Source organism: Leptonotus elevatus, chromosome 1 (genome assembly GCF_054856555.1).
Source record: "Leptonotus elevatus isolate MCC_2025b chromosome 1, RoL_Lele_1.0, whole genome shotgun sequence".
NCBI lineage: Eukaryota > Metazoa > Chordata > Actinopteri > Syngnathiformes > Syngnathidae > Leptonotus > Leptonotus elevatus.
This window is the reverse complement of record NC_141239.1, coordinates 46,091,773-46,117,832: the sequence shown is the minus strand read 5'-3', so window position 1 is coordinate 46,117,832 and position 26,060 is coordinate 46,091,773. Positions and strand designations below refer to the sequence as shown.

The window sequence follows — 26,060 nt, the reverse complement described above, 5'->3', positions numbered from 1 at the left end:
CTGTGTGACTTGAGAAGACAATGATGACAATGGCAAGGAAGGGTGGGGGGCAAAAACAGTGTGTGGATAGTTATAGGCAAGGCAGTGGTGGATTGGGATCTCATCTATCGTGAAAGTATGGCAACAGCTGTTGTAGTTCATTTTAATATGGCGGTAAATATTCAAGAATGAATAAAGAAATTCATGTGTTTGAGAATTTGACACACCGTGTCGCACCGTGCTAAGTGTTCCATCGGACAGAGAGCATTTCTTTTACACACCCCGTCCCCGGCGCACCTGACAATTTGGTGACAGATAGTAGACTAGACCTTAGACCAACTAAGAGCAGGTCTAAAATGTGGCGCAGGTGATTTAACGCAATTTCACGTATTGTAGTTTAGCGACCCCTATCGACCATGTAAATAGCGAAAAAATAGTCAAGTGAACCAAGTGTAGTTAGTGGGACTTGAACACGGGTTATCTGGTTGGTAATTATTTTTGTGTTGACTATGTGTTTTGTAACGTGAATCATACTACAACCTGAGCCTCTTTCTAACCTCCACCATTAGTGTCCCATGTGAAGACGTAACGTGTCGTGTAAAACCTCACTGAAAGTCTAATATTAAGCCCAACTATTAGTCCCGGTGACAAATTGCCATACATATCTACGCTAAAAAAAACACGGAAATAATTACAGGTCTGTTAGCTCAGTAAGATAGATGTTCGTCGTCTGACCCTGTTGATTCGGGTTCGGGTCCCATTAACGCCACATATGGTTCATTTAGTTATTTATGTGGCCGATAGAGGTCGCTAAACTACAATACATAACACTTGGTTGCATTTTGGTGCATGGTACAAAGACCAATGTGGTCGTATTGTGTATGTGGCAAAAATAGATAAATAAAAATAATATTAATACAAAAAATGTTAAGCACATACAAAAATTACGCAAAATACACTTAAAATTGTGGAAAAAAATCCAAATACATTTATTTGTTCAGCATTCAAAAACTGCAAAAATGACAATTTTCAACACACATTTTCAAGCGCGTACTTTTAAGAAAAAAATTAAGAAATGCATGGAAATGTGAAAAAAGTCCAAAGGTGCTTAAATGCAGAAAGATGTGAAAGAAAGATGTGAAAAACATTATGAAATATTTATAATATAGGTCATGTGTGAAAAATAAAAGAATAAAAAAAAAATATATATATATATATATATATATAGAGCATATTTGTGAGAATTTGTTTTACATATTTTCTAACTGCATGAAAATATGAAAGAATAAGAACATGTTTTTTCAATGCATTTAAAAAATTAAAAAAGAGAAAAAAAGCTTTCATAAAATTATGAAATAATAGGAAAACTATTTAAGTACAAAAAAATTTGTTTAGATGGTAAATGTTGGTGGGCATCTTTTTTGAAGTGTAAATGTAAAAAAAAACTGAAGAAAAAATACATTTGTATATTAAAAAATAAATAAAATATTTGTCTTAATGCATGAAGATGTGAAAGAGTAAGAACATATTTTTAATATAAAATGTGTGAAAAACAAAAACAAAACATTTGTTGATTTCATAAAAATATGTAAAACCAGGAAAACTGCACAAGGACTTTTTGGAAAAAGGGCTTATGCTTACACCATGCACTTTGCACTAGACTTGCTCTGAGCACGAAAATAGGAACCTTGGAGTTCATACTCATGATTTTTGCCCTGGAGAGTATAGGGTGTTCCACAAGCATCGATCCTTTGTCCTCTTCATATCCAAACTTGCCACCATTCAATTGAGCTTTACAATCATGCATTTGTACTACAATTTTTTTTAGAAATCATAAATATGGCCAGTGTTTGCACTGCAAAACTGTAGAAATAACTTCAAACCCATAATTTGTTAATTTATTTTTATCAGAGTGTGCTGCAACTTCAAACTAAAGCCCGTGCATCACTCTCATCCTCTCTCTGGATAGTCATTATAATCCACCTGAGAACATTTCTAAAGTCTCATTGCCCTTCAGGACACAGCTGTTCATCCTGAAGGACAGATTTTGTCAGAGGACTGGCTGATGAATACGACAATGTAGCGCTCCGCCGACGGACGCGACTAGTGAGAAAGATTTAAGGGGACAAAAAGAGCTTAAATCTGGTGCAAAATCGTCACAGCCACTAGATGTTATATTGAGCTGCACCAATGATAGCAAAATGTCCTTTAATGTGCCACACACTCGTCATCATCAAGAATAGACTGTGCAATGTAGGCCTTGTAATGAGAACAAATGTTTCATCCAAGTGTCTGCTCTGAAGACTCACCAGCACTCGTAAAGGAATGTAATGGATTCCCCCTTTTACACACACATGCACACAAACACACACAGAGTGACTCACAGCTTTGAGAGAACCAATCACCATCGCCAGTTTTCCGCTGCGGTTTGTGAATGGGATTTGAGCTCCGTTGGAAGCATGCAGTAATTTCAAATGGAAACATGCTAGAATCCTGCTATCATATTTGTAGTTTACATTTCTGCAATAAGGGTTGTCTGTTTGAATTTCATGTTCTAATTATGCTACTACTATATCACTTCTTTAACTGCTTTTGACTCCCTTTAGTGGTGATATACGTTCATTTTGACTTTTTACTAACTCATTGCCTCATCATCACTCTCGTGTCTTTTAAGTCTTTTTCGACATTATTCATTCATATACCGTATACACACACCAACATAACGTCTCTCTTTTATTTAAAAAAAAAAAAAAAAAAGATCAATAGTCACACTTACCTGCAATGACAGAGACTTAGTCCTGAGTGCCTCTGAGTCCTCAGCGATTGGATGGAAAGCAGCGAGCCTGCAAAGCAGCTGACGGGCGAGCCAAGTGGAGGACAGAGAGAAGGAGAAAGAGACTGCAAGACAAGTGAAGAGAGGTATAAAGAGAAAGTGGATGCTGTGCGATCGAGGAGGAGGAGGAGAAGGAGGCTGGCTGGAGGTGAGATGAAGGGGAGAAAGGGAGGGAGGGAGAGATAAAGGGGGATGGAGGAGTAGAGGGAGGGAGCGCTGGATTGGGATAGGAGGGGATTGTGTGATGTTGGACAGGAGGAGGAGAGAGGTGGATGAAGGCAGAGGAGAAGAAATGGTGAAAGGTAGGAAGAAAGGGATAAGTGCTAAATAAGGGAGAGAAGAAGAGAAAGGGAAAAAAATGCATAAAAATGGTTTGTTAAAAACGTTTAACAAGTGGAACATCCTGTCCAAAAATATAAATGAAACTCATCAGATGCATCCCGTCTCTGGAGACAAAGCTGTCCATTCAATCACGCTGTAATCCAATAATGTGTTTCAGTGTGGAGTAATAGCACCGTGGGAGGGAAAAAAAAAAAAAAAAAAAGCAGGAAGAGGTGAGGAGAGCTAAAGATAGTTTGGATCCAAAAATGAAATCCATGGATCATTGCGGTGTAAGAAATATATAGCGAAAAGATGGAGTGATGAGTCCAAAGGAGAGCAAAGAAAGCAAAGACGTACTCAACAATGAAAGGGTGTTGAACTGAAAAGTATAAGACAGGGGGGAAAAGACTGAACGATGAACTATGCTATTATGAAAATCCACTCATCCATCTTTTCTTTTCAAACTTTAAGTTGATGTGCATGTGACCTGGAAGTGTTTTTTTTCTTTTCTTGCTCCAGTCTCCTGGGCCATGTTTGACATTTGCAATGGATCTCTAAGGCCGAATGCACAGAAAATGTGCAGCCATGAAAAACGGCTCCAGGTTACAAATGTCAATGATATCAAATTACGGGTCAGGTCTCCTTCACGCTAAGACACCGGGAACGGGGGGGGGGGGGGGGGGGGGGGGGGGGGGGGGGGGGGGGGGGGGTTCTTATGTTACACACGTGGTGCATTTTCACATTTTAAAGCAGGGAAGCTTTCAAAAGTCTGACTTGGCTCCAAAACTGCTGGCGTAGATTTATTCGCTGGTGTAGATTTAATTCCTGTAGGTGCAGATCCCCCCCCCCTCCCCCGCAAGGTCACATTGGTTGAGCGAATGTAAAAAAACAAACACCTCTTTTCTTCCAAAAACATAACGCTTTCAAAAAATTTCAAAAGCAGAGCATACTGTTGACTTTTTCTTTTCTTTTTATTTGTATTTCTTCTGCAGGTATTCGAATCTCCTCCCACATTCCAAAAGCGTGCATGTTAGGTTCATTCAAAAATCGAAATTGTCCTGCCGTGTGAATGGTTGTTTGTCTATATGCAGGCCTGACTGGCCATCTGGCACACAAGGCAGATGCCCAGTGGGCCGACATTTCTTGGGGCCGATGCAGTGCTTTTTAATTAGTATTTTCCTCCATTTTACCCCAAGAGACTGGCCCACAATCTAGAGGGACCAGTCCATTAATCCATTTCAAATATAGAAAGCAAACTGAGCCAACATCAGTCAAAGCAGTTGGGCCGGGCTAGGTGAAGTCAAAAAAAATGGTGCCAGTCCAGTCATGTCTATATGTGCCCTGCAAATGGGTTTCCACCAGTCAAGGATGTGTGTGAAGTTAGCTGGGATGAGCTCGATGAGTTAACTCATTCACTGCCATTGACGGCTATGGACATCAAAAAATCATTTGAACTATTTCTTAGTTTAACGTTTTTTCTACTTTTGTTAACAAGAGTATAAAAACCTTTTTTTTTTTTTGTACATTTAGAACAGATATAACATTTGTGATTAATTGTGAGTTAACTAGTGAAGTCACGCTATTAATTACGATTAAATATTTAATCGCCTAAATTTTTAATAATCTTAAAGTCGCGTCAGGCGATTTAAATTTTTTATTGTAATTAATCGCATGACTTCAATAGTTAACTCACGCTTAATCACACATTTTATATCTGTTCTAATAGTACAATAAAACAAATTCTAGGTTTTCATACTCTTGTTAACAAAAGTGGAAAAAAATGTTAAACTAATAGAAATAGTTCAAAGTGGTTTATTAAAAACTAAAACTCTCAGAGAGAAGTTTTGAGAATCCTTTTTGAGACAAATATAACTAGAAAGAAGCCTGCTTTACAAGCTTTGTAGAAAATAGCCGAAGTCCATAAATGTGACACACAAAGAAAGAAAAAAAGAAAACAGCAGAGCGCGTGCACAAGATTGGAAGCGGGGGTTGGGCAAGCGACAAATTGGCCTTTGTTTAACTGACAGTTGCAACGTCCAATCAGAACATTGACAAACTATTTTCTTCATCGGTACTTTTTCTTCGTGTGAGAAATTAAAGTGAAGCATGACAGTGTGAGAGAAGACAGAAATGTGCGAGTCTCACGCTCAAGCCTCAGTGTTGACAGCTCTGCCTTCCTTAATGCAAATACGATTTTTCGACCATTTTACAACTATTTCCCAAGATATTGGTGTCAAGGCTATGAAAGTGGAGGTGTCTTTCAATGTAAAGCAAATATAGCATCAAGTAGAGCTAACTGTGTAGCACCAAACTGGTCTCTTTATTCGTGCCACAAGCTGCTGTCCGTTTACTATTGAACTACTGAATCCCAAAGGAGAATGTGTATATAATATATATGTATACACAACTTTAAAAGGCCTTGGCAGAGTGCGTATTTGTCTTTATGTCTTACTATGAGGCCTAAAGGGTGCGTGTACTCTGATTTAAGCTAATTGAAGTCTATTCTATGCATCGCAAACACTTTTGTAGTAGATGGGCCACGAGAAATATAGGCAATTGTGTCAGCTTTAAAACCTGTGCATGCCCAAGTATCCTCATCCATAAATCTCTGATCGCATTCTCTCAAGTAAAAGCACAGAATTTATTTAAAATCATTCCCGAGACATCTCGACTTGTCTTAATGCTTTGTAGGTGAGCTCTAGAGTTCTATTGGAGTGTGCGCGTCATTTAAATGGCTGCATGCTCCACAGCTGACACGACGCTATTTCCATTCCATGTATTCTTCTCAAGTGAAATTGGGCTGTAATAGAATGCAATTGTGCTGTGACGGCAATGTTGTCGAGAGTGTGAATGTGTAGTGTGGGTGTGTGTGTGTGTGTGTGTGTGTGTGTGTGGGGGGGGGGGGGGGGTGTGTGGGTGTGTGGGTGTGGGTGTGTGTGTGTGTGTGTGTGTGTGTGTGTGTGTGTGTGGGGGTGTGGGGGTGTGTGTGTGTGTGTGTGTGTGTGTGTGTGTGTGTGTGTGTGTGTGTGTGTGTGTGTGTGTGTGTGTGTGTGTGTGTGTGTGTGTGTGTGTGTGTGTGGGGGTGTGTGTGTGTGTGTGTGTGCGGTGATAGAAAGAACGTCGAAATGAATGAGACGGGATAAAGAGAGTTAGATGTGTCTCCTCCAGCTGTTTATCAGCTTGCAGCACTCTCTGCACATACTTTATCTCCGCCATAATAAGTATGCCTTACTTAATAATGTGTCCGATAATTGACTCTCTTCTTGCGCAAGCCCCCAGGCTCTCTCTCTCTCTCTCTCTCTCTCTCTCTCTCTCTCTCTCTCTCTCTCTCTCTCTCTCTCTCTCTCTCTCTCTCTCTCTCTCTCTCTCTGTTACACAGAGAATTGATTGTATTCATTTAGATTACACTCTCATCAGCCTCAAAGAATATTGCCATGCATCGCGAAAGCAACGCTATCAGTCAAAAAACAGCGGATTGATGCAGTCATTGAAATGTTGTTCATCTATTTCCGACTGTTGACTTTAACAGCTGAGCGGTGTTTGATATATATGACTGCATGGCGCTTTGGTTATTATTCCACATTTAGGGCATCCATCTCCTGTTAGTAGAAATTACGCCGGCGGTAACAAATAGAATTCCATTCCCAAGTTGAATTGTACACACATTTATCTGTTGTTGACATTGTGTAATACCAGGAAATAACTAACTGCCGTTTACTCTTGATACCACAACTGTACTTTTAAATACAAACATTACAAAGATTAGATGTAGTTTTAATGAAGACTTGCATTTGCCTTTGATATGGTGCCAAAACTCAAAATGCTGTGTCATCACCTGCTGCCATCTTGTTAAGCCAAAATGTCTACAAGTGGACACATTTGGAGTTGATGTCAAATCCCTTGAATAACACACACCCGTGTATAATACACCCACCCAAAATCACCCTTAAAAATGTGTTTCTTCTCAGACCTTGTGTATAATACCTCCCCCCAACCCCCAACCCACCAACGTTAAGGATCAGTCCAGTCACAGGGTACGTCTTTCTAGTTGAGTGAAAGTGTTCCTTCCTTTTACCAGAATATGTGAAAAGGTTCTTACCTTCTACCACTCAACACCAACACAATATTTTCATTACTAGTCTTCTTTTTTGCTCTTCAATCATGTTGCTACGCGCTAATGAGGGAAACAATTGTTAATATTAATGTCTCTGTTGTGCTGTTATTGGCTAGCTTACTATAACGTGTGTGCCGTGCGTGCGTGGTGTGTGTGTCTGCACAGAAAAAAACTAGCCTCATGGAGTAGGTGCATTATTATTATTTTGTAGATTCAAGCACATTTCTGTTTTTGATGTGTATGTAATGTATGTTTTTTTTATAACAGTACAGACAAGTATAGTCAAAAAACAATCATTCTGTATGAAGTTAATGTCTGGTAACATATTTTATATGTTGTGTGTTTCATTTAGAAGAACATTTCAAAAACAAGTCCAAGGTCCATTTTTGTTCATTCTCACTGTAAACTGTGGGGATCTGGTTTACTCCAGAAATGTACATACTGTCAATGCGTATGTTGAGGAGCTGTTGTATCAAAAAGAGTACCCTTCTCAAGAAATTAGGGTTGGGATATGTTTATATTTGAAGTCATTTTCTCCTTTGCATAACTTTTATGAGATTCGGTTTACTCACTGACTTCCCATGCAATTTTTGGAGCGGGAAGTAACCCCAAAGCACGACAGGTTTGGTTCATGCAGCATGTTGCTACGGTAACTTAAATGACCTCTTTTTATGAAACATGCTAGAGTTACCTATTTTTCTCTGCTTTCATTTACCTCCATTTCTGAAACAGAAAACGCAGAGTTTCCCACATTTCAGGGTTTATTGACTCAGGGTTCTCACTAAACCTGCTTTGTGAAATAGACCCCAGGAAAGGCAAAACTATAAACATTTGCAGGAAAACACAGAATGAAAACAGTATATCACCACCAAAAGTTTGAAATAAGACAAAAAAGTTTGAAATAAGGCAATAGGCGCAAACAATAGCAACAGAAACTGAGGTGAAAGACCCAAAATCCACAAACCAGCCTCTCGTGGTTTTATCGTATATATGTAATTTTTTTTTTTTTGTGAGAGTTCCCCATTGTTTCCGAGAACCACTCAGAGGAAAGAACTTATTTTTTTCTCAAGCTCTCTAGAGAAACACATTTTTCTAGTTTTCCCGGCCTGTCTGGGCCAATGCCAAAGCTACTGTAGTGCTTACTGTAGTGCAGTTGTTGTGACAGCATGGTATAAAAACACGCATGACTGCTTTATGAAAATGTGTCAATTGTCCATAGGTGTGAATTTGATTATGGCTGGTTGTTTGTCTAAATATGCCCTGGCTTGCGACCTGTCCATCCATGTAGCATCCAGCTCACTAAAAAGCTTAATGACAAGAAGTGCTATAGGATGTTAGTATTTTTTGTAGCGTTTTCAAATTGGAGTTATAGTGTAAATTCATTCAATTCACTTCAATTAATTATTCAATTATATAATTGATTGATTAATTAAATGGAGAAGACTCGAGTTTAATATTTCAATCAAACTCAAGCTTGCCTTTTGGAGAACATCGTTTTTTAGATAATATTATCAGGATAACAGGTGATAAGCTCAGTAAGTCAGTCATTAAAGTGAAGGATGCTACATTTAAATGGTTTATGAGTTAATTTTTTCCCGCTTAGAGTTTAATATGAATTGTTAAAACACACACAGTAAACAATCAGGGAAAGAGTTTATCAAACCAAAAATTGTCCTGGCGGCCCTTCAGGATTACAGTTTGCAATCCTCCCGGAGTCTAATCTACTGGCTTTCAAGGTGTGCTTTGTCCGGTCTCGGAGCACACCTGGGAGGCCAAACCTTGGTTGGCCTTCAGCCTGACAGAGACGAGAAAGTGTTGTCCACGCTCGCCTGTTGCGTTGCGATGGCTAAGGATGCGAGGGAGCGTGTTGGGTCATGCAACCAAGAAAAACAAGGAAAAAGAGAGAAAAAGTGATGTTTCTAATATTCCCAACACCCAAAAAGGGAAGGAAGAAAAAAAATGGCGGAAAGACACTGGTACACAAGTTACGTCCAGCTTGGTAGAGCCCAGAGGAGAAACTCTCACTGGAACGGTCCGCAGCCGAGTGTGAAGCGGTTGGAATGAGGATCAGCACCTCCAAATCCGAGACCATGGTCCTCAGTCGGAAAAGGGTGGCTCTCGATTTGCCGGTCGATCGACATTCCTACCCTCACCTATGGCCACGAGCTGTGCGTCGTGACCGAAAGAACAAGATCCCGGATACAAGCGGCCAAAATAAGTTTCCTCCGCAGAGTATCCGGGCTCTCTCTTAGAGATAGGGTGAGAAGCTCGGTCATCCGGGAGGGACTCAGGGTCAAGCCGCTACTCCTCCACGTTGAGAGGAGCAATTTGAAGTGGCTCGGGCATCTGGTTCCGATGCCTCCTGGACGGGAGGTCCCGGGGACGATACAGGACACGCTGGAGAGACTAAGTCTCTTGTCTGGCCTGGGAACGCCTTGGGATCCCGCCGGAGGAGCTGGTTGAAGTGGCTGGGGAGAGGGAATTCTGGGCTTCCCTGCTAAAGCTGCTGCCCCCGCGACCCGACCCAGCGGTAGATAATGGATGAATGGATGGATGAATGTTCAGATTAAACTTTGATCCCATCTCTGATAAAATATTTTGACTGTACTAAACCCTTGAGGTCAAAGTTCAATCATCCCGAACACGACTAATATTACCAGAAAGTAACTCAAACTGTTACATATTCACAATAATTCATAGTGTTAACATTTTAGAACATAAAGTTTCATATTTCATTGGTCTGTTGCAAAAGAAGGCACACAGGCATGTTCTGGGGGGTAAAAACAAAATATATATATATATATATTTTTTTTATTATCTTTGGGGTCTTCTGGAGGATTATAGATTCCAGAGATGGGGGGTGGTCGTCCGTGGAGGTGAACCAGTCTCTTTGGGGGACACAGGACAAAAAGGGAGTTATTTTGTCCTTGATGCAGTTGCAAACATTAGCAACCGGACGACGTTCACTACAAAGTCATGTTATACATATGACAAAGAGAAATAAGGAAATGGTGATCAAGCTGGAGATATTTATTTGTCAGAGTTGGAGAAAAACAAGATGAAAATGTGAAAAACGCAACTGAGCTTGTGTGATAGAGGATATGAATTCATACAGTCACAACCATAATGTTTAGTGACTGTAGCTCTTACAAATTGCGTCATACTGAGTCATATTTTGAATATTTTGCCTCTCACATACATACATACAAATGCCTCAGCTCGTTCTACACTTGTTCTGCCTTGTTGTTCTCCATTTTTAATGTTTTATCTCTTGTATTGTCTGTCATGTATCTGGACTGAAGTATATTGTGATGATTAGTCAGTCAAGCGATTCAACCGTCATAATCTCAAAAGCGCCATTGTGGCTTTAGCTATTTGGAGGAAATATGTCTTACAAGTTAGTGAGAAACATGAAACAAGTTGCAATCCCTTTGGAAATAGCTGATTAAGCATTTGAATACTTTACACCAAGGCAGAAAAGAGGATCTTAGAGACAGCAAAAGGAAACTCCCCCAGCAAACAAAGCAAGAAAGTAAAACTGTGCGAATCCAGAAGCCTCCGTGAAGTGAGGTAAGTCTCTCACATAACTTTGACATATTTGTCTACATTCACAATTGTCATTATTATCCTCTTCGTCTTAGTAATACATACAGCAAAGAACAACTCTGGAATCGGGAACATTTTAATCTTATTCTTAGTTAATTTGTGTAAAATATTTCTAATTTCATCTGGGATGTTTTCCTGTAATTTAGGACTGATAAATGATTGGATATTTTGGTTGTCAGGATTATACTTATACGTGTCCAAACATTTTCATCCGAGGGCCGCGTACAGAAAAATACAAGGAAGGATCAGTTTATTATTATTTTTTATTATTTTAGCTTATCAGTAAACCAAGATATTACACATTTTTTTGTAAAAGGTTAGGAAATGCTGTTTTAGTTTTAACTGTCAATTTATTTGCGAGTTTGCATATCAAGAAAAGCTTTATTAATAGTAGTAGCCTGTGGTAGTCCTCATCACTCTTTAGCCAACTTTTTGGACATTCCCCCACCCTTTTTTGAATAGCCTTGCGGGCCTTGTCAAACGCAGTTTTTTTGTTTTTATTATTATTATATGCCTCAGCAAAGTTTGGGCATGGCAATTTAAAATTTAAAACAGTGGAACCTTATTGGAAGATTGATTGGCACTTCTGTCACACAGATAAAAAGTCCCGGGTTTGTTTCCAGCTTTGGCCACTCTTAACATCTGGCTTTGGCACTTTCTATAGTTGCTCTGGTTTTCTCCACATCCACAGATATGGAAGGTCAATTTCCTGTTAGTTCCTTCATCAACGCACTGACACACGATGTGGATTTGGTCTGCGGGCGTGACACGGTTGCTGCCCTCTGCTGGTCAGAGTTCACATACACTATGTGACAGATTGGGTACTTTTACTTTATATTTATCATCGGGGGAGAATACAATCTGCTCAGAGAAGCTCTTTGACTTTCAGGTTGTTGTAATTCCAAAACCAATTTTCACATATAGGAAATAAAGTGAATTAGTTTGTTCCAGGAGACTGAGCGTTCAAGTTGGCCACTTAAGGGGAAACAGCCCCGATCCCATCAAAAGTTTACTATTACATTTGTGTGTGTGTGGGGGGGGGGTTGGTGCAAAACACAGTGAACTGCATTGGAGCCACCACTTTCACCACTCAACAGAAAGGGGGATAAGAGTGCAATTCAAATGAACAAATCAATGTGGCAAATCAGTCAATATGTACATAATTACCAATCCAACACTGCATTGGAACTGAAAAAAAGAAAAATAGGGTAAGAAAATTCCTTGACACTATATGGAATTTCTAAGAATGAATATTATTTTCAAGACATGCCTAATCTGTAACATGAGGGAAGTGTGCAGCTTTGAATTGTATATTCAGCCCTAATTTCTAGCCTCTGTCGGTACTTTTGTTTCTGTAATCCCAAAGGAATCATTTTGTTTATCATGACTGAACACATGTGGCAGAGAACAGGCAAACGGACGTGGTGAAATAAACAAAACATGCAGACCACCTAAAAGGAGAAGTGCGGGCGATAATGCGGTTGTGACTATTTTCTTCATGATTTCGCGTAAATTGACTCTTTATGCCTTCCTTCTGATTAGCAGACTTCAGAGTGATGTCAGAACACAAATTTTACTGAGAGCAGCCCAAAGGCATGAGGGGTACGAGCCTTTACCCAAGAATGGTGCCTCTTTTCTGGGTGCTGTTTTGGTTGCTACACCCCCGTCTGGCTCTCCTCGCTCATCCAGACGGATGCATCACCTACAGCTCACATGACGGTAAGCCATGTATTCTCATAAAATGTGGCAAAATTAAGCACTAATTCAGACTTCAAATTGGGCTGTACTGTCAATAATGATAGTATTTAAATCACATTTTTGTCATTGCACATGCACGAGTAGAGGGCAACCAAATTGACTTAACAGGCACAACCCGTCCAAGAAGTATGAAAAGTGTCACAAGATCTTAGATAAGAAAGGAAGACGCTAGGGAGGGGCAGGTGGAAAGAAAAAAGACAAGAAAAAAAACATCGAATATATAGCAATAGCAAACAATTTTCTTACTAACAACAACAAAATAAATTGCATTGACATCGTTTGCGATATGTGATCTTTAATTAATTAATTTGATAATTCTGGAATCAAATTCTTTACGTGGGTAATTTGCTACAAACATAAAACATATACAGTAAATAAAATAGACGAGTTTATGCAAAGAAAATGACTGAGTAATCAAAAATGTTTGCACTAATAATAGTGCAGAATGTTTTAATATGAAAATTTCAATTTCTCTTCCAATATGTGTAGGGTAGGTTAAACAGCATTAATTAATGTATACCTGTTGGAATTTCCCAACCTTTATTAAGACAAGGCGATTTTATTTATTTATTTATTTATTTTTAATTAGTTTTTTTTTACATAAGTGAAATGTCATGGCACACCCCACCAAATAAAAACGGAAATGATGACAATCTTGTCTCAAAGTACTCACTAATTTTCTTACCCAGTGTGAATTCTGGACCTGTTTATTTGAACATAAAGCTGGTTGATTGACTTGTATGAATTGAAGAGTGACACACACGCACACGCACGCACACACACGCACAGATCTGATAGTGAAACTGGCTCGTTTCCTGCTGCAGCCTTGATGATCTCGTAGCACAGTTGTTGGGAACAACAGAATTAAGTAACCCGTGTCTGTGTGTCACGCAGCCTTGATGAAGTCATTACAGTGTGATAACGACTACGAATCGTTCGTCTACTGCAAGTGGAGCGAGTGTCCAGACATACATGCACCACTGCAGCTGTGGTTCCAAACAGAACGGAGCAGGTAAAGACAACTTCAAAGTCAGAAAAGAGGAGAAGGAAAAATGTGACTGTAGAGATGGTGTTTGTGCTCGTAGGGAGCGATGTGAGCCCTTTGGTGACGAGGTCCGAAATGCAGATGGGCACAGGAACGTCCGGTGTAGATATGAAACGCGCTCTTTTTCCATCGGCATCCAACACACCGTCTTCTTTATCAAGGACGACGCACTCTGCTCATCTGCCCCACGAAAACCCGTGAAGCTTTCTCATCATGGTGACTTTACATGCGACGTATTCATGACAATAAATACATGCTAGGGAGAAAACGATCGTATGGCTGTGATTGGATTGTGTTTGTGTGTTGCACAGTCAGAGCACGCACGCCAGTGGATTTGTCCAAATATGACATTGCCAATGGACAGCTGGGGATTAAATGGTCCAGTCCTTATCCCACATCCTCTTCCCTGAACAAAAACATCGTCTACCAACTTGGCTACAAGGCAGAAAGACAGGACATGTGGACTGTAAGCACAAGACAATCTCTGCTTTACACTCTACTGCACACTCAAATAGAATCAATACAAGAGCTATAATGATCCATATTCATTGTTGTGATGTGTCATGCACTCTAAAAATAGTTGACCCACTAACTTGGGTCAATTTGACCCAACTTCGGGTTGTTTTGTCAAAACAACTCAAAAACTGGGTTGTTTTATACAAAACAGTTCAGAAAGTTCAATTCAGAAATGACCTTGGATCCATTTGACCCAACATTAAACTGGGTTGTTCTATACAAAACGATTCAGAAAGTTGGGTCAAATTGATCCAAGTTAACAGGTCACCCAAATTATTATCCAAATTGGGTTGTTCTTGACCCAGCAGTTTTAAGAATGTGCACTCTAAAAACAGTTGGCTCAAAAATACAAGCAAATTAGATCAAAAAGGGTCTGACTCAACTTTTTGGGTTATTCAAGTGACCCAAGAAGTGAGTTGCTTTGTGTGCTATTAAGTTTAGTTTGACCCAACTTTTTTTAGTTTAATAACTCAAAACATTGGGGTGGCAATTAATCCAAATAATTGGGTCAAATGAATAACCCACACAAAACAACCCAAAAAGATGTGGTTGCTTTGTGGTTATTGTGTTAAATAACGCACAAAGTTGGGTGGGTTCATTTTTGACCCAATTAAATTTTGTTATTTGCTTAACCCAAAAAGTTGGATAACTCACAAAATAGATGTTTGTGGGTTATTCATCTGACCCAACTTTTTGGGTTAAATAACTCAAAAAGTTGCGTCAGTCCATTCATGACCCAATTTGGGTTATTTTTGACCCAGCTGCTTTTAGAGTGTAGTGAGAGTAGTCCATCCATCCATATCAGAGGCGGTTCTGCTATTTGCACTGTGGGCAAAAGACTCCCTTCGTTTCTGTGATTGTGTCTCCAGATTAAGAATGTGACAAACACAGATGTCAAACTGGAGACACGACTTCTGCTTCCAGGTCACAGGTACGAGGCCAGGGTGAGGGGCCGGGCCAGCGTGGGCCAGTGGAGTCACTGGAGTCCTGTGGTGACTTGGAGGACTAGAGAAGGTCGGCTATCTGAACATTAGTTTACGATTAAATTGCGATAAAATATCCAAAATATGCAGTTTTAAAATGAAAAAAAAGGTCGGAAAGTCAGTTGAATTTCTCTCGCTCTCTGTTCTTAGACAGCGGACAGTTTCCCAGCTTGTATTGTGTGCTTGATGGCGAGAAGAAGGTGATTTGTAGCTGGGAGGTGAGCAGAGAACTGGATCACGTAATTACTTACCAGCTGGCCTGTCAACGCAACCACACTGCACCGTGAGTCAAGTGTGTGCGTGCTTATAGAGAGAACCCTGCGGGAACTCACCTCCATATGTTGATGCCCCGCCTTTTCTAAGGTCTGAGAGCTGCTGTATGAACCCCACGGTGACCTTTGACCCCAGTAGGCCGCTGGTGCGATACAGCTGCTCGCTGATTGTGTCAATGCCTGCACATCTGCTTCTGGAACTTCAGCCCATTCGCAGCACAAAGACGTTCCGGGCCAATGAACACAGTGAGTGATTGAGGTCCAACTGGTCATGCTCAGACCACAGTGGTGAAGTGATTGAGTGTCTCCCCCTAGTGTTCAATGGCATAACTTCAGGCATTAAAGGGCTCAATAAAAATCTGTGTGATGAATGTCAATAAACATCAACATGTTCAGTTTGTCCCAGGCCACCACAGCAGGTGAGCGTGAGAGAGGACGGCAACAACTGGCTTGTGGAATGGATCGAACCCAGCACGGCTTCAAAAATCAGGCTATATTATCAAGTGCGCTATTACAGGACGCACGATAAGGTAATAAACAATAAACCTTGAAATGAGTCCTTTAAAGTTATAACCACTGGGAAAGCTCACACTCATAAATGTGTTTTATGCTCTCCGTCTATTTTCATTCTTATTAACTTCTCTTGTTCTGCTTTTATGACAGCATGCTTCGACATGAGATGTTTTTACCGAAGCTGATTTACAAACGGAGTCTGCATTGTTTTGCAGACGACATGATGTCATACTTGTAGTTAGATTTTCATTCACAGTTGAACAAATCCGTTTTGATGTGCGTTCCTTTCGTAGGGTTCCTCGACCCTGCTGAACATTTCGGAAGGTTCCACATCAGTGCGCATCCTGAGTGCATCTCTGAGCGCATCCCAGCCTCACCAGGTCCAAGTCAGATCTGTAGTCATCCCTGGAGAGGGTTCACTCTATGAAGGAAGTCCTTCAGAATGGACCCAGCCAGAAGACTGGACCTCACATGCAGGTATGCAAATGTAGTATGAGGAATGTTATTTTCCATTAATGTGCTTTGTTCCATAAATGATCACCATGGATTTTAATATTATGATTCGGTTTTGCATCCCGGGTAGCCACGCTGCCCATCACCACCATTGTCTACTTCTGCGTCGCTGTGACTATGGTCGTAGTCTTCATCATACTCTTCCGGACCGTTTTAGCTTGTCAAAGGTACTTTATTTGCATTCACTTTATTAAAATATATTGTTTCTTAAATATATTTTTTATGGTGTGGTTAGCGCAGCCTAATTGTTCCGGATTAGCTGTACGAATAATTGTACTATTTCATATTTTACAACCACACCAAAATTCCTTTGTTTTGATGTTTAGTATTTTATTGTTTTGTGATATGTATTTTCTGTCATTCCAAAATATCATCAAATAGAAAAGTGATTCTTTGGGTGGACTCTGTTCCTTCTCCTGGCAAAAGCAAAATCCTGTCAGAGATCAAGGTGGGAATATAAGATCATTACATGGAAAATGATTTATTAAGAGCGAAGTTTTTCCCTTTCATGGTGACAAAAAATATTTCTGTAATCCAGTCTGCCACCTGCCAGGCCCTGATAGAGAACGAGGACACTTACATGTGTAAAGTGCAGCCTACATGGTAATATTTCTCACTTTTTGACCACTTTTACTACTTAAAGCATTGTAGTCAAACCCGAGTCATAATGCCTGAATTCATCCGTGAGATGACTGAATATAGTCTTCCACTCCCAGCATCTCCCCAAGCTCCTCACCGTTGCCACCTGAGGGTGCAAAAAATAAAGATTTGGAGCAGGACCGAGAGGACTACAAATGTATTAGCCTGCCCCTCCCTGCTGAGAAGGTTAATGGCTGTGACCTTCCAGTGCACTTCAGCGGCCCATATATCCTGTGCCAGGTCAGCTGCTCACTCACAACCATCCGTCAGCTAAGCAAGCACATAAATCAAAAATTTTAAACATAAAAATGTTATGGGCGCATTTTACAGCCTTTCTGAAAACATTTGCTGACATGCAATACTGACTTTTAGGTGTCTGCATGTCAGCCCTTACATTCTACGTGCATGTGTGAAGAAACAAAGGAGAACGAAATAACTTCATCTGGCGGTCCTTCGTCGGGGGCCTTCTCCCTGAACGGAGAAGGTTACGTGTCCCTTCCCCACGGCAGCGTCTCCGCTTCCACATCGGAGCTGGTGTCGCACTGGGGCGCCAATGCAAACACGCAAAAGTGGGAGCAGAACCAGCAGAGTGAAGATAACACAGCGTGGGCCGATAAGATGGTCCACATCAGGCCCGATAGCGGTGACCCGCCTCCAGCATACAGCTCAGAGCCTCCCTGCCCCATCGTAAGGGCCTCAGGGTACTGCCTTTTGCCTCCTCCCTCTTAAAAACAAGCGGACTCATCACAAGTCTTTTCAACATTTATTCAATATTGTACATTGTTTATTCTCAGTAGTCAGGCAATTCAGCAACTAGTTCAGGGGTCAGCAACCTTTACTGTCAAAAGAGCCATTTTAGGTCAAATAAATAAAATATCTGTCTGAAGCCGAAAAACATTTGAAGATTGTGATGAAGGAAACAGTGTGTTAGTGTTAGAGGGTCCAAGACAGCTCTAATTGGAGCTGCACCACACCACAAAAAATGCAGCATCCAATTCATTTTCATCTACCTTTTTGCAATTTTTCATACATTTTTAGACTTTTATGGCTTTCTGTAAAATTTCTGATCTTTTTGGCAATTTTATGGACATATTTTCTGCCTCTCTTCCTTTTTGGACATTTTATGGCTATTTTTGAAAAAAATTCTGCCTTTTTGGCAATTTTGTCAACATTTTATGGTAATTTTCGGGATTTCTTCTTTTGTTTTTGAACAATTATAGTTACATTTTAAAATGTTCAAAATTTAACTATAAATGTCCACCCCAAAAAGTATTTTCTGCCTTTAAAAAAACAAAACAAAACAAAAAAACAATTTTCAGACTTTTTTTTGCCTTTTTGTTTTTGGACATAAAGGTTAGTTTTTGAACATTTTCCTTTCTGCCTTTCTTATTTAATTCTCTGACATTTTTGACAAATTCATGGACATTCTTTGGTAATTTTCTGCTTTTCCTCTTTCTTTTGGGACATTTTATGGTCACTTTTGGAACATGTTTAGGCACTTTTTCATCTTCATTTCATCTCTTTTTTTTTTGGACAACTTAAAAAATTGGACTCTGACATGTTTGTAATACTTAATTATTCATTATTTATTTAATTAATCATTTAAAGAATATATTACCTAAAAATGCATATATATATATATATATATATATATATATATATATATATATATATATATATATATATATATATATATGCATATTCATAAAAACTGAATGCAATTATGTGGAAGTGACAAATTTCAATATTTTGTTCAGAATAGAACATAGATGACAGGTCAAAAGTTTAAACTGAGAAAATGTATCATTTTATGTTGATTGTAAATTTCATGGTGTCAACAAATCTATTTAAAAAATGGGACAGGTAGCAATAAGAGGCTGGAAAGGTCAATTGCACTTTAAAAAAAAACAGCTGGAAGACCAGTTACCACTAATGAGGTCCATTGGCAACTTGATTTGAGTATAAAAAGAGCTTCTCAAAGTGGCAGTGTCTTGAAGATGGGTAGAGAATCACCAATTCCTCCAATGTTGCGCAGAAAGATTGAAGTAATCATCATCTGGAGTTCATAACGTCATCCAAAGATTCAGAGAATCTGGAACAATCTCTGTGTGTAAGGGTCAAGGGAAAAATCATACTGGATGCCCATGATCTTCGGGGCCTTAAACGGCACTGCACCGCAAACAGGAATGCGCACTGTAAGGGAAATCACAGGAAGGGCTCAGCAATACTTGCAGAAAACATTGTGGGGCGCTATATCATACTGACTAAAGTGGACAAGGACAAGCCAAGTTGTTATCAGCACTCAGTTTATAAGCCTGCATCTGTGATGGTATAGGGTGGCATGAGTGCGTGTGGCATGGGCAGCTTCCACATCTGGAAAGGCATCGTCAATGCAGAAAGGTATTTTCAGATTGACTTTTAATCATGTTCAGATAAAAGGCCAACAGTGTACACAAATAAGCTTCGACACTTAAACATGTTAAACTGAAGGTTGTTGTTTTCTTTTTAATAAAAAATGTGATTGGTTCAACCAAAAACACATTTTTCCCTTTGAGCTGTTCTCTATGTTATATTCTGAATAAAATATTAAAATGTGCCACTTCCACATAATTGCTTTCAGTTTTTATTCACAATTTGCATAGTGTCCCAACTTTTTGGGAATTGAGTTTGTATATTGGGATATTTAGGACCTTACTATTGCTACCAGTAAGGGCTCATTTGTTGAACAATTAAATATCAAAATACTTGCAAGTAACACAAAGATATTGAATAAATGCCCAGACTGCTTCCATACTTACTGTATACCAAGAAATAAATATTAAAAATAGAATAACATCAAATTAGTGTCTCACATCTGACCAGCCGGGGGCAGTAGTTAGCTGACACCGAAAAAAGAATTTTTGTATAAAGTAGTTGCAGCATCTTATTATTAAAACGGAATTGCGCAATAACTGTCAGTCCAACATAATAGCTGAAATATGAATAATCTTTCATGCTCAGAGGTTTAATTTCACTGTATGTTTAGTTGCAGATTTCAGCTGAACTTCACTGTATCATAAGGAGAAGCTACATGAAAGTTGGAAACAATTTACATCTGGACTAAGAATTATGAACCAATGCAAGCAATTATTAAACTGAGTTTATAAGCCAAATGTGATCGCTGTTATGCTAATCATTTGTCATTGCTTCTATAAAAGCCAGAAAGTGAATTGCTGAAGTTCATAAGTTCACACATATCATTATGTATGCTATGTGGTCATATAGGCATGTTTGCACAGAGGTGCGTGTATTTGCGACTTGTTGTCAATGTCCAAGCTTGGCAGACACTGTGTACATAAAATATGTTCTTGACATTGGGATGATACGTGTTAAACAGCATCGGTGAAAACGTTTTATTTAGCCAGTGACCACGTTCAGGTGCCTCTACTGTGCATACAATTGTGTGTCGTAGAGAATGGTATAATAATGATTATCGCAACAACAACAAGCATAATAATAATAATAATAATAATAATCATAGTAATAATAATAATAATAATATTTAAAAAATATTAATGCCTGCAACCCTCATGAGCATAAGCGGTTCAGATGATAGATGCATAATAATAATAATAATTTTATATTAAATATGAGCACAAAACCGCAAACAGAGTTTTTCAGCAATTAACGTGCATTTGCAGGCTCATAGTTGCCGCAAAATTCGTCCAATTTGGAGTTCTAACAAGCTTTCCTGGTGAAAATATGCCTGAAATGTCCAATAAAACAGCTTTATTATGCTTTTGCACAGGTCACACCGTCCACGTTAATGAATTTACATGTTTATTCACAGTGAGTGTCAAAACTTGAGTTGTTCATTGTTAAACTCCTCCAACCAGAAAAACGTTGGAAAAAGATCAATATTGCGAGGGTGTCACATGTTGTAATTGGGTGTCCATATGATTTAGTGGCATGGCAGATTTGTGCTGCACCTGCTTTCACACTCCCAAACAACACACAAAACTTAAACACCTCCTGTCAGACACTACTGCAGGATGTTTGATAGATGTTGGTCAAAAAAACTGCTTCATTTGTTTTTATGACGCAGAAGTCAAGTTCAGACTATCAAAAAATTTGCACTGAAATCCTGCAGTGTCTCCTTTTCTTACACAAACATTAGAAAGATTAGCCATAACAAAAATAAAACATTTAGTAATCGTGATTTGTGGTTTAAGGTTCAAATCCAGGTCCGGCTTTCCTGTGATGTTTTTGCATGTTCTTCCTGTGCTTTTGTTGATTTTCTTCACGCTTCAAGCTTTCTCCCACATCCCACAAATGCATTCGTTAAGCTAAACTGAAGACTTTAAGTTGTCCGCGTGAATGTAAGTTTGTCTTATATCCTGTGCATCTCGCCCAAAGTGTGCTTGGATAGGCTCTAGCTTGATGGATGGATGGATGGATGGATGGATGGATGGATGGATGGATGGATGGATGGATGGATGGATGGATGGATGGATGGATGGATGGATGGATGGATGGATGGATGGATGTGGATGGATGGATGGATGGATGGATGGATGGGCGGATGGATGGATGGATGGATGAGCGGATGGATAGGCAGATGGATGGATGGATGGATGGATGAGCGGATGTTTGGGCAGATGGATGATGGATGGATAGATGGATGGATGAGTGGATGGATGGATAGATGGATGAGCGGATGGATGAATGGATGGATGATAGATGGATGGATATCTGAGTGGATGGATGAATAGATGAATGGATGGATGGATAGATGGATGGATGGATGAGCAAATGGATGGATGGATGGATGGATGGGCGGATGGATGGATGGATGAACGGATGGATAGGCAGATGGGTGGATGGATGAGCGTGTGGATGGATGGATGGGTGGATGGATGGATGGATGAGCGGATGTTTGGGCAGATGGATGATGGATGATAGATGGATGATAGATGGATGAGTGGATGGATGGATGAGCGGATGTTTGGGCAGATGGATGATGGATGATGGATGATGGATGGATAGATGGATGGATGGATGAGTGGATGGATGGCTAGATGGATGAGCGGATGGATGAATGGATGGATGATAGATGGATGGATGGATGGATATCTGAGTGGATGGATGAATGGATGGATGGATAGATGGATGGATGGATGAGCAAATGGATGGATGGATGGGCGGATGGATGGATGGATGAGCGGATGGATAGGCAGATGGATGGATGGATGAGCGTGTGGATGGATGGATGGGTGGATGGATGGATGGATGAGCGGATGTTTGGGCAGATGGATGATGGATGATAGATGGATGGATGGATGAGTGGATGGATGGATGAGCGGATGGATGGATGGATAGATGGATGAGCGGATGGATGAATGGATGGATGGATGGATAGATGGATGGGCAAATGGATGGATGGATGGATGGATGGATGGGCGGATGGATGGATGGATGGATGAGCGGATGGATAGGCAGATGGATGGATGGATGGATGAGTGGATGGATGGATAGATGGATGAGCGGATGGATGAATGGATGGATGATAGATGGATGGATATCTGAGTGGATGGATGAATGGATGGATGGATAGATGGATGGATGGATGAGCAAATGGATGGATGGATGGGCGGATGGATGGATGGATGAGCGGATGGATAGGCAGATGGATGGATGGATGAGCGTGTGGATGGATGGATGGATGAGCGGATGTTTGGGCAGATGGATGATGGATGATAGATGGATGGATGGATGAGTGGATGGATGGATGAGCGGATGTTTGGGCAGATGGATGATGGATGATGGATGGATAGATGGATGGATGGATGAGTGGATGGATGGATAGATGGATGAGCGGATGGATGAATGGATGGATGATAGATGGATGGATGGATGGATATCTGAGTGGATGGATGGATGGATAGATGGATGGATGGATGAGCAAATGGATGGATGGATGGATGGATGGGCGGATGGATGGATGGATGAGCGGATGGATAGGCAGATGGATGATGGATGAGCGTGTGGATGGATGGATGGGTGGATGGATGGATGGATGAGCGGATGTTTGGGCAGATGGATGATGGATGATAGATGGATGGATGGATGAGTGGATGGATGGATGAGCGGATGGATGGATGGATGGATAGATGGATGAGCGGATGGATGAATGGATGGATGGATAGATGGATGGGCAAATGGATGGATGGATGGATGAGCGGATGGATAGGCAGATGGATGGATGGATGGATGAGCGGGTGGATGGATGGATGGGTGGGTGGATGGATGGATGGATGAGCGGATGGATGAATGGATGGATGGATGGATGGATGGATGAGCGGATGGATAGGCAGATGGATGGATGGATGGATGAGCGGGTGGATGGATGGATGGGTGGGTGGATGGATGGATGGATGGCTGAGCGGATGGATGAATGGATGGATGGATGGATGGATGAGTGGATTGATGGATGAGCGGATGTATGGGCAGATGGATGATGGATGGATAGATGGATGGATGGATGAGTGGATGGATGGATGAGCGGATGGATGAATGGATGTATGGATGGATGATGGATGGAGGTTTCTAAATTCTAGTTTGCTATTGTACAAACATTTTTGTAGCATTTTGTATGACAGTAGGGCTAAATATTGAGCAAACACGTAACATAACGTAGGAATTTAGAAAAGAAGAGGAGCCGGTCCCATGGAATGTGATGTGGATTTTTTTTTTTTCATTTTCCAGTCATGTTGGAACAGAAACGGGTCTTTCCCCAACTATTCCCACAAAGTTGTAAGTGCTTTACAGTGGAAGCAAATGTGAACACAATGTGTTTGTGATGCTGTTTAACTTCAAAGGTAAAGCTTCGGACCATGGTTAACATTTTTGGCATTAATAATGACAAGTACAAAGACACGGACGGTTACCACTTGAAAATAAAACTACTGTAATGAAGCGTGAACAGGATGCTCCAATTGAACATTAGCTTGTTTGCGCTTTTGCGTTGTTTCATTTGTAGGTTCACTTTAAGTAGAGTAGCCTAAAGTGCAGCCAAAGTATGTTGGCTAGCAAGCTTCTCAGTTTATTTTCCTGCAAGTCATGAACTATTGTGCTTTTCTGTTATAATCAATGTTGTTTGGTACAATTCATTTGTCAATATCTCACTAAAGTGAGTACACATTTTTTGTTTTCATGGGACAACACTGAAGACAACACTGTCTTTGTATGCCCTTTTCTGTGTCTCAAGTTTTATTTCTGGTTCTGACGCGCACTAAAAAGAGAATTGTTGAACTAATTTAAGACTACAAATTGAATTGTTGACCAAGGCAATAAAATTGCTTCAATTGGTAACACACGATTGAATTAAGTTAATCCAAAATGAATATATGAAGTTGAATTAATTATGAGTACATTCAACTTTATATATTCATTAAATTGAATGTATTGACTTAAATTAAGTTAATCCAAAGTGAATATATTACGTATAATGAACTCATAATTAATTCAACTTAAACTTCAAATTCAATTGTGTGTTACCAATTGAAGCAATTTTATTATGTTGGGCAACAATTCAGTTTTAAATCTTAAATGGGTTCAACAATTCTCTTTTTAGAGTTTGACATCTTTCCTCTTTCGTATCTACCATTGGTACCCTTCTGCATTGACGTCACAAAAAAACAAAAAGCCAAAGAAAAATCAGGAACGACACTTTCATTGTCCAAAATGTTAACTGTATAATTAAGATTTCAAAGGAACAACTCTCTTGTGAACTTGTGAACAAACAATGTATGATGTGAATGTGATGCATGGATGTTTAAAGAAAATTGCTGAGCAATACCTGGAAGATCAGAACATGCTCCTATGTTTGACCTTGGTCATTATAATGGAAAGGAAGGAACATTTAATTTAATAAGTTTTGTTTTGTTTTAGTTTTTTTTTTTTTTTTAGCATCCCATCCTTTTTCAGACTCCAAAGAAACAGTGACATTCCTGAGGCTCTCAGTCAGCATCAGGCTATTGTTCCCCGGAAGAGGAGGGTGCTTGAGCCCACTGATTGAGAGCGTGCTGGATCACGGTTGGTCATCTGTGAACGTCCCTCTGACCGTTGTGGTACATCAAAACAGGAAAATAAACGCATTGCAAGGTGTGGGGAGTCACCTGTTATGTTCGCTACTGTGACATGATTGAATGTGGGTCAGCCTCAAACCGGCAACTACCTCATTCATAGTTTTGTATCAAAGGGCTCATTTCTAAATCTTAGCATATTTATAAACTGTGGATTCTAGTCTGGTTTTGTCTGTCCTGGATCATTCGATATGTCATTGGTGCATCATGTGACACAGGGTAAAAGGTCACTAATGTAAATGTAAACCAGTGCAATAAAATATTTTTTTTCTGATTAGGTAATAGTGTTGTTGAGGCCCAACTAACCATATCATCCTTTAAGGTCAGTTGGTCCGCTTTGAATCAGCCCAGACCCGCCCACATTTGTCACAGTGCTTGACCCCTTGTGTGACCGAAATGAGCATGAACATGCTTCTCACGGGCAGCCGGGCCTTTCTCCTCTTCGTCGTCCTCCTCCTCCTCGCTCCTGTTTGATGTGATGTGGGGGTGCGAGCGAGCGAAACACTGGCTTCCCACCTCCATGTTGAATTTGGACAGGGTCTGCTGTTTAGAGGCGTTATGTGTGTGAGAGATCGACAGTAGGGGGTTAAAGAGTCACATGTGTGCAGCAAGTCAACAACTCGGGAAATGTGTCAACTGAAACGTCATTTGGACAATTTGTTTTGGACAAAATGGGAGCAGATGACGGACGTTTAACGTTATGGCAATTGGAGGATTTCGGAATTCAGATTCAACAAATTCACAGCTGAAAAGCCCAATTTGTCTGAGCTTCATGTGTGAGTATCATTTTAAGTGCAAACAGACAAAAAAAGACAAGACAATACTATTTTTATCACATGACCTTT

The 26,060-nt window shown here is 40.1% G+C and overlaps 2 protein-coding genes across 3 annotated transcripts in view; one reads left to right on the top strand and one right to left on the bottom strand.

The window, feature by feature from the left end:
• pvalb6 (parvalbumin 6) overlaps window positions 1-2,993 on the bottom strand; it is a 37,529-nt gene extending 34,536 nt beyond the window's left edge. The window contains exon 1 of the mRNA XM_086097525.1: window positions 2,756-2,993. The gene's annotated coding sequence lies outside the window, so the exon portion shown is untranslated. The remainder of the gene's footprint in view (window positions 1-2,755) is intronic.
• Window positions 2,994-10,670: 7,677 nt separating this feature from the next.
• On the top strand, window positions 10,671-18,701 carry csf2rb (colony stimulating factor 2 receptor subunit beta). 2 transcript variants are annotated; one of them, XM_086081642.1, is made up of 15 exons: window positions 10,671-10,817; window positions 12,399-12,572; window positions 13,506-13,623; window positions 13,697-13,872; window positions 13,968-14,122; window positions 15,042-15,186; window positions 15,306-15,438; window positions 15,519-15,673; window positions 15,824-15,957; window positions 16,234-16,417; window positions 16,524-16,620; window positions 16,835-16,901; window positions 16,992-17,056; window positions 17,170-17,332; window positions 17,465-18,701. In XM_086081642.1, exons 2-15 carry the CDS (start codon window positions 12,449-12,451, stop codon window positions 17,819-17,821), a joined length of 2,073 nt encoding a protein of 690 aa, XP_085937768.1. In that variant the 5' UTR covers window positions 10,671-10,817; window positions 12,399-12,448; the 3' UTR covers window positions 17,822-18,701. The 2 variants fall into 2 exon arrangements, with proteins under 2 accessions (XP_085937768.1, XP_085937767.1); XM_086081641.1 differs by having other exon boundaries at window positions 10,780-10,817; window positions 12,396-12,572.
• The last annotated feature ends 7,359 nt before the right edge of the window (window positions 18,702-26,060 follow it).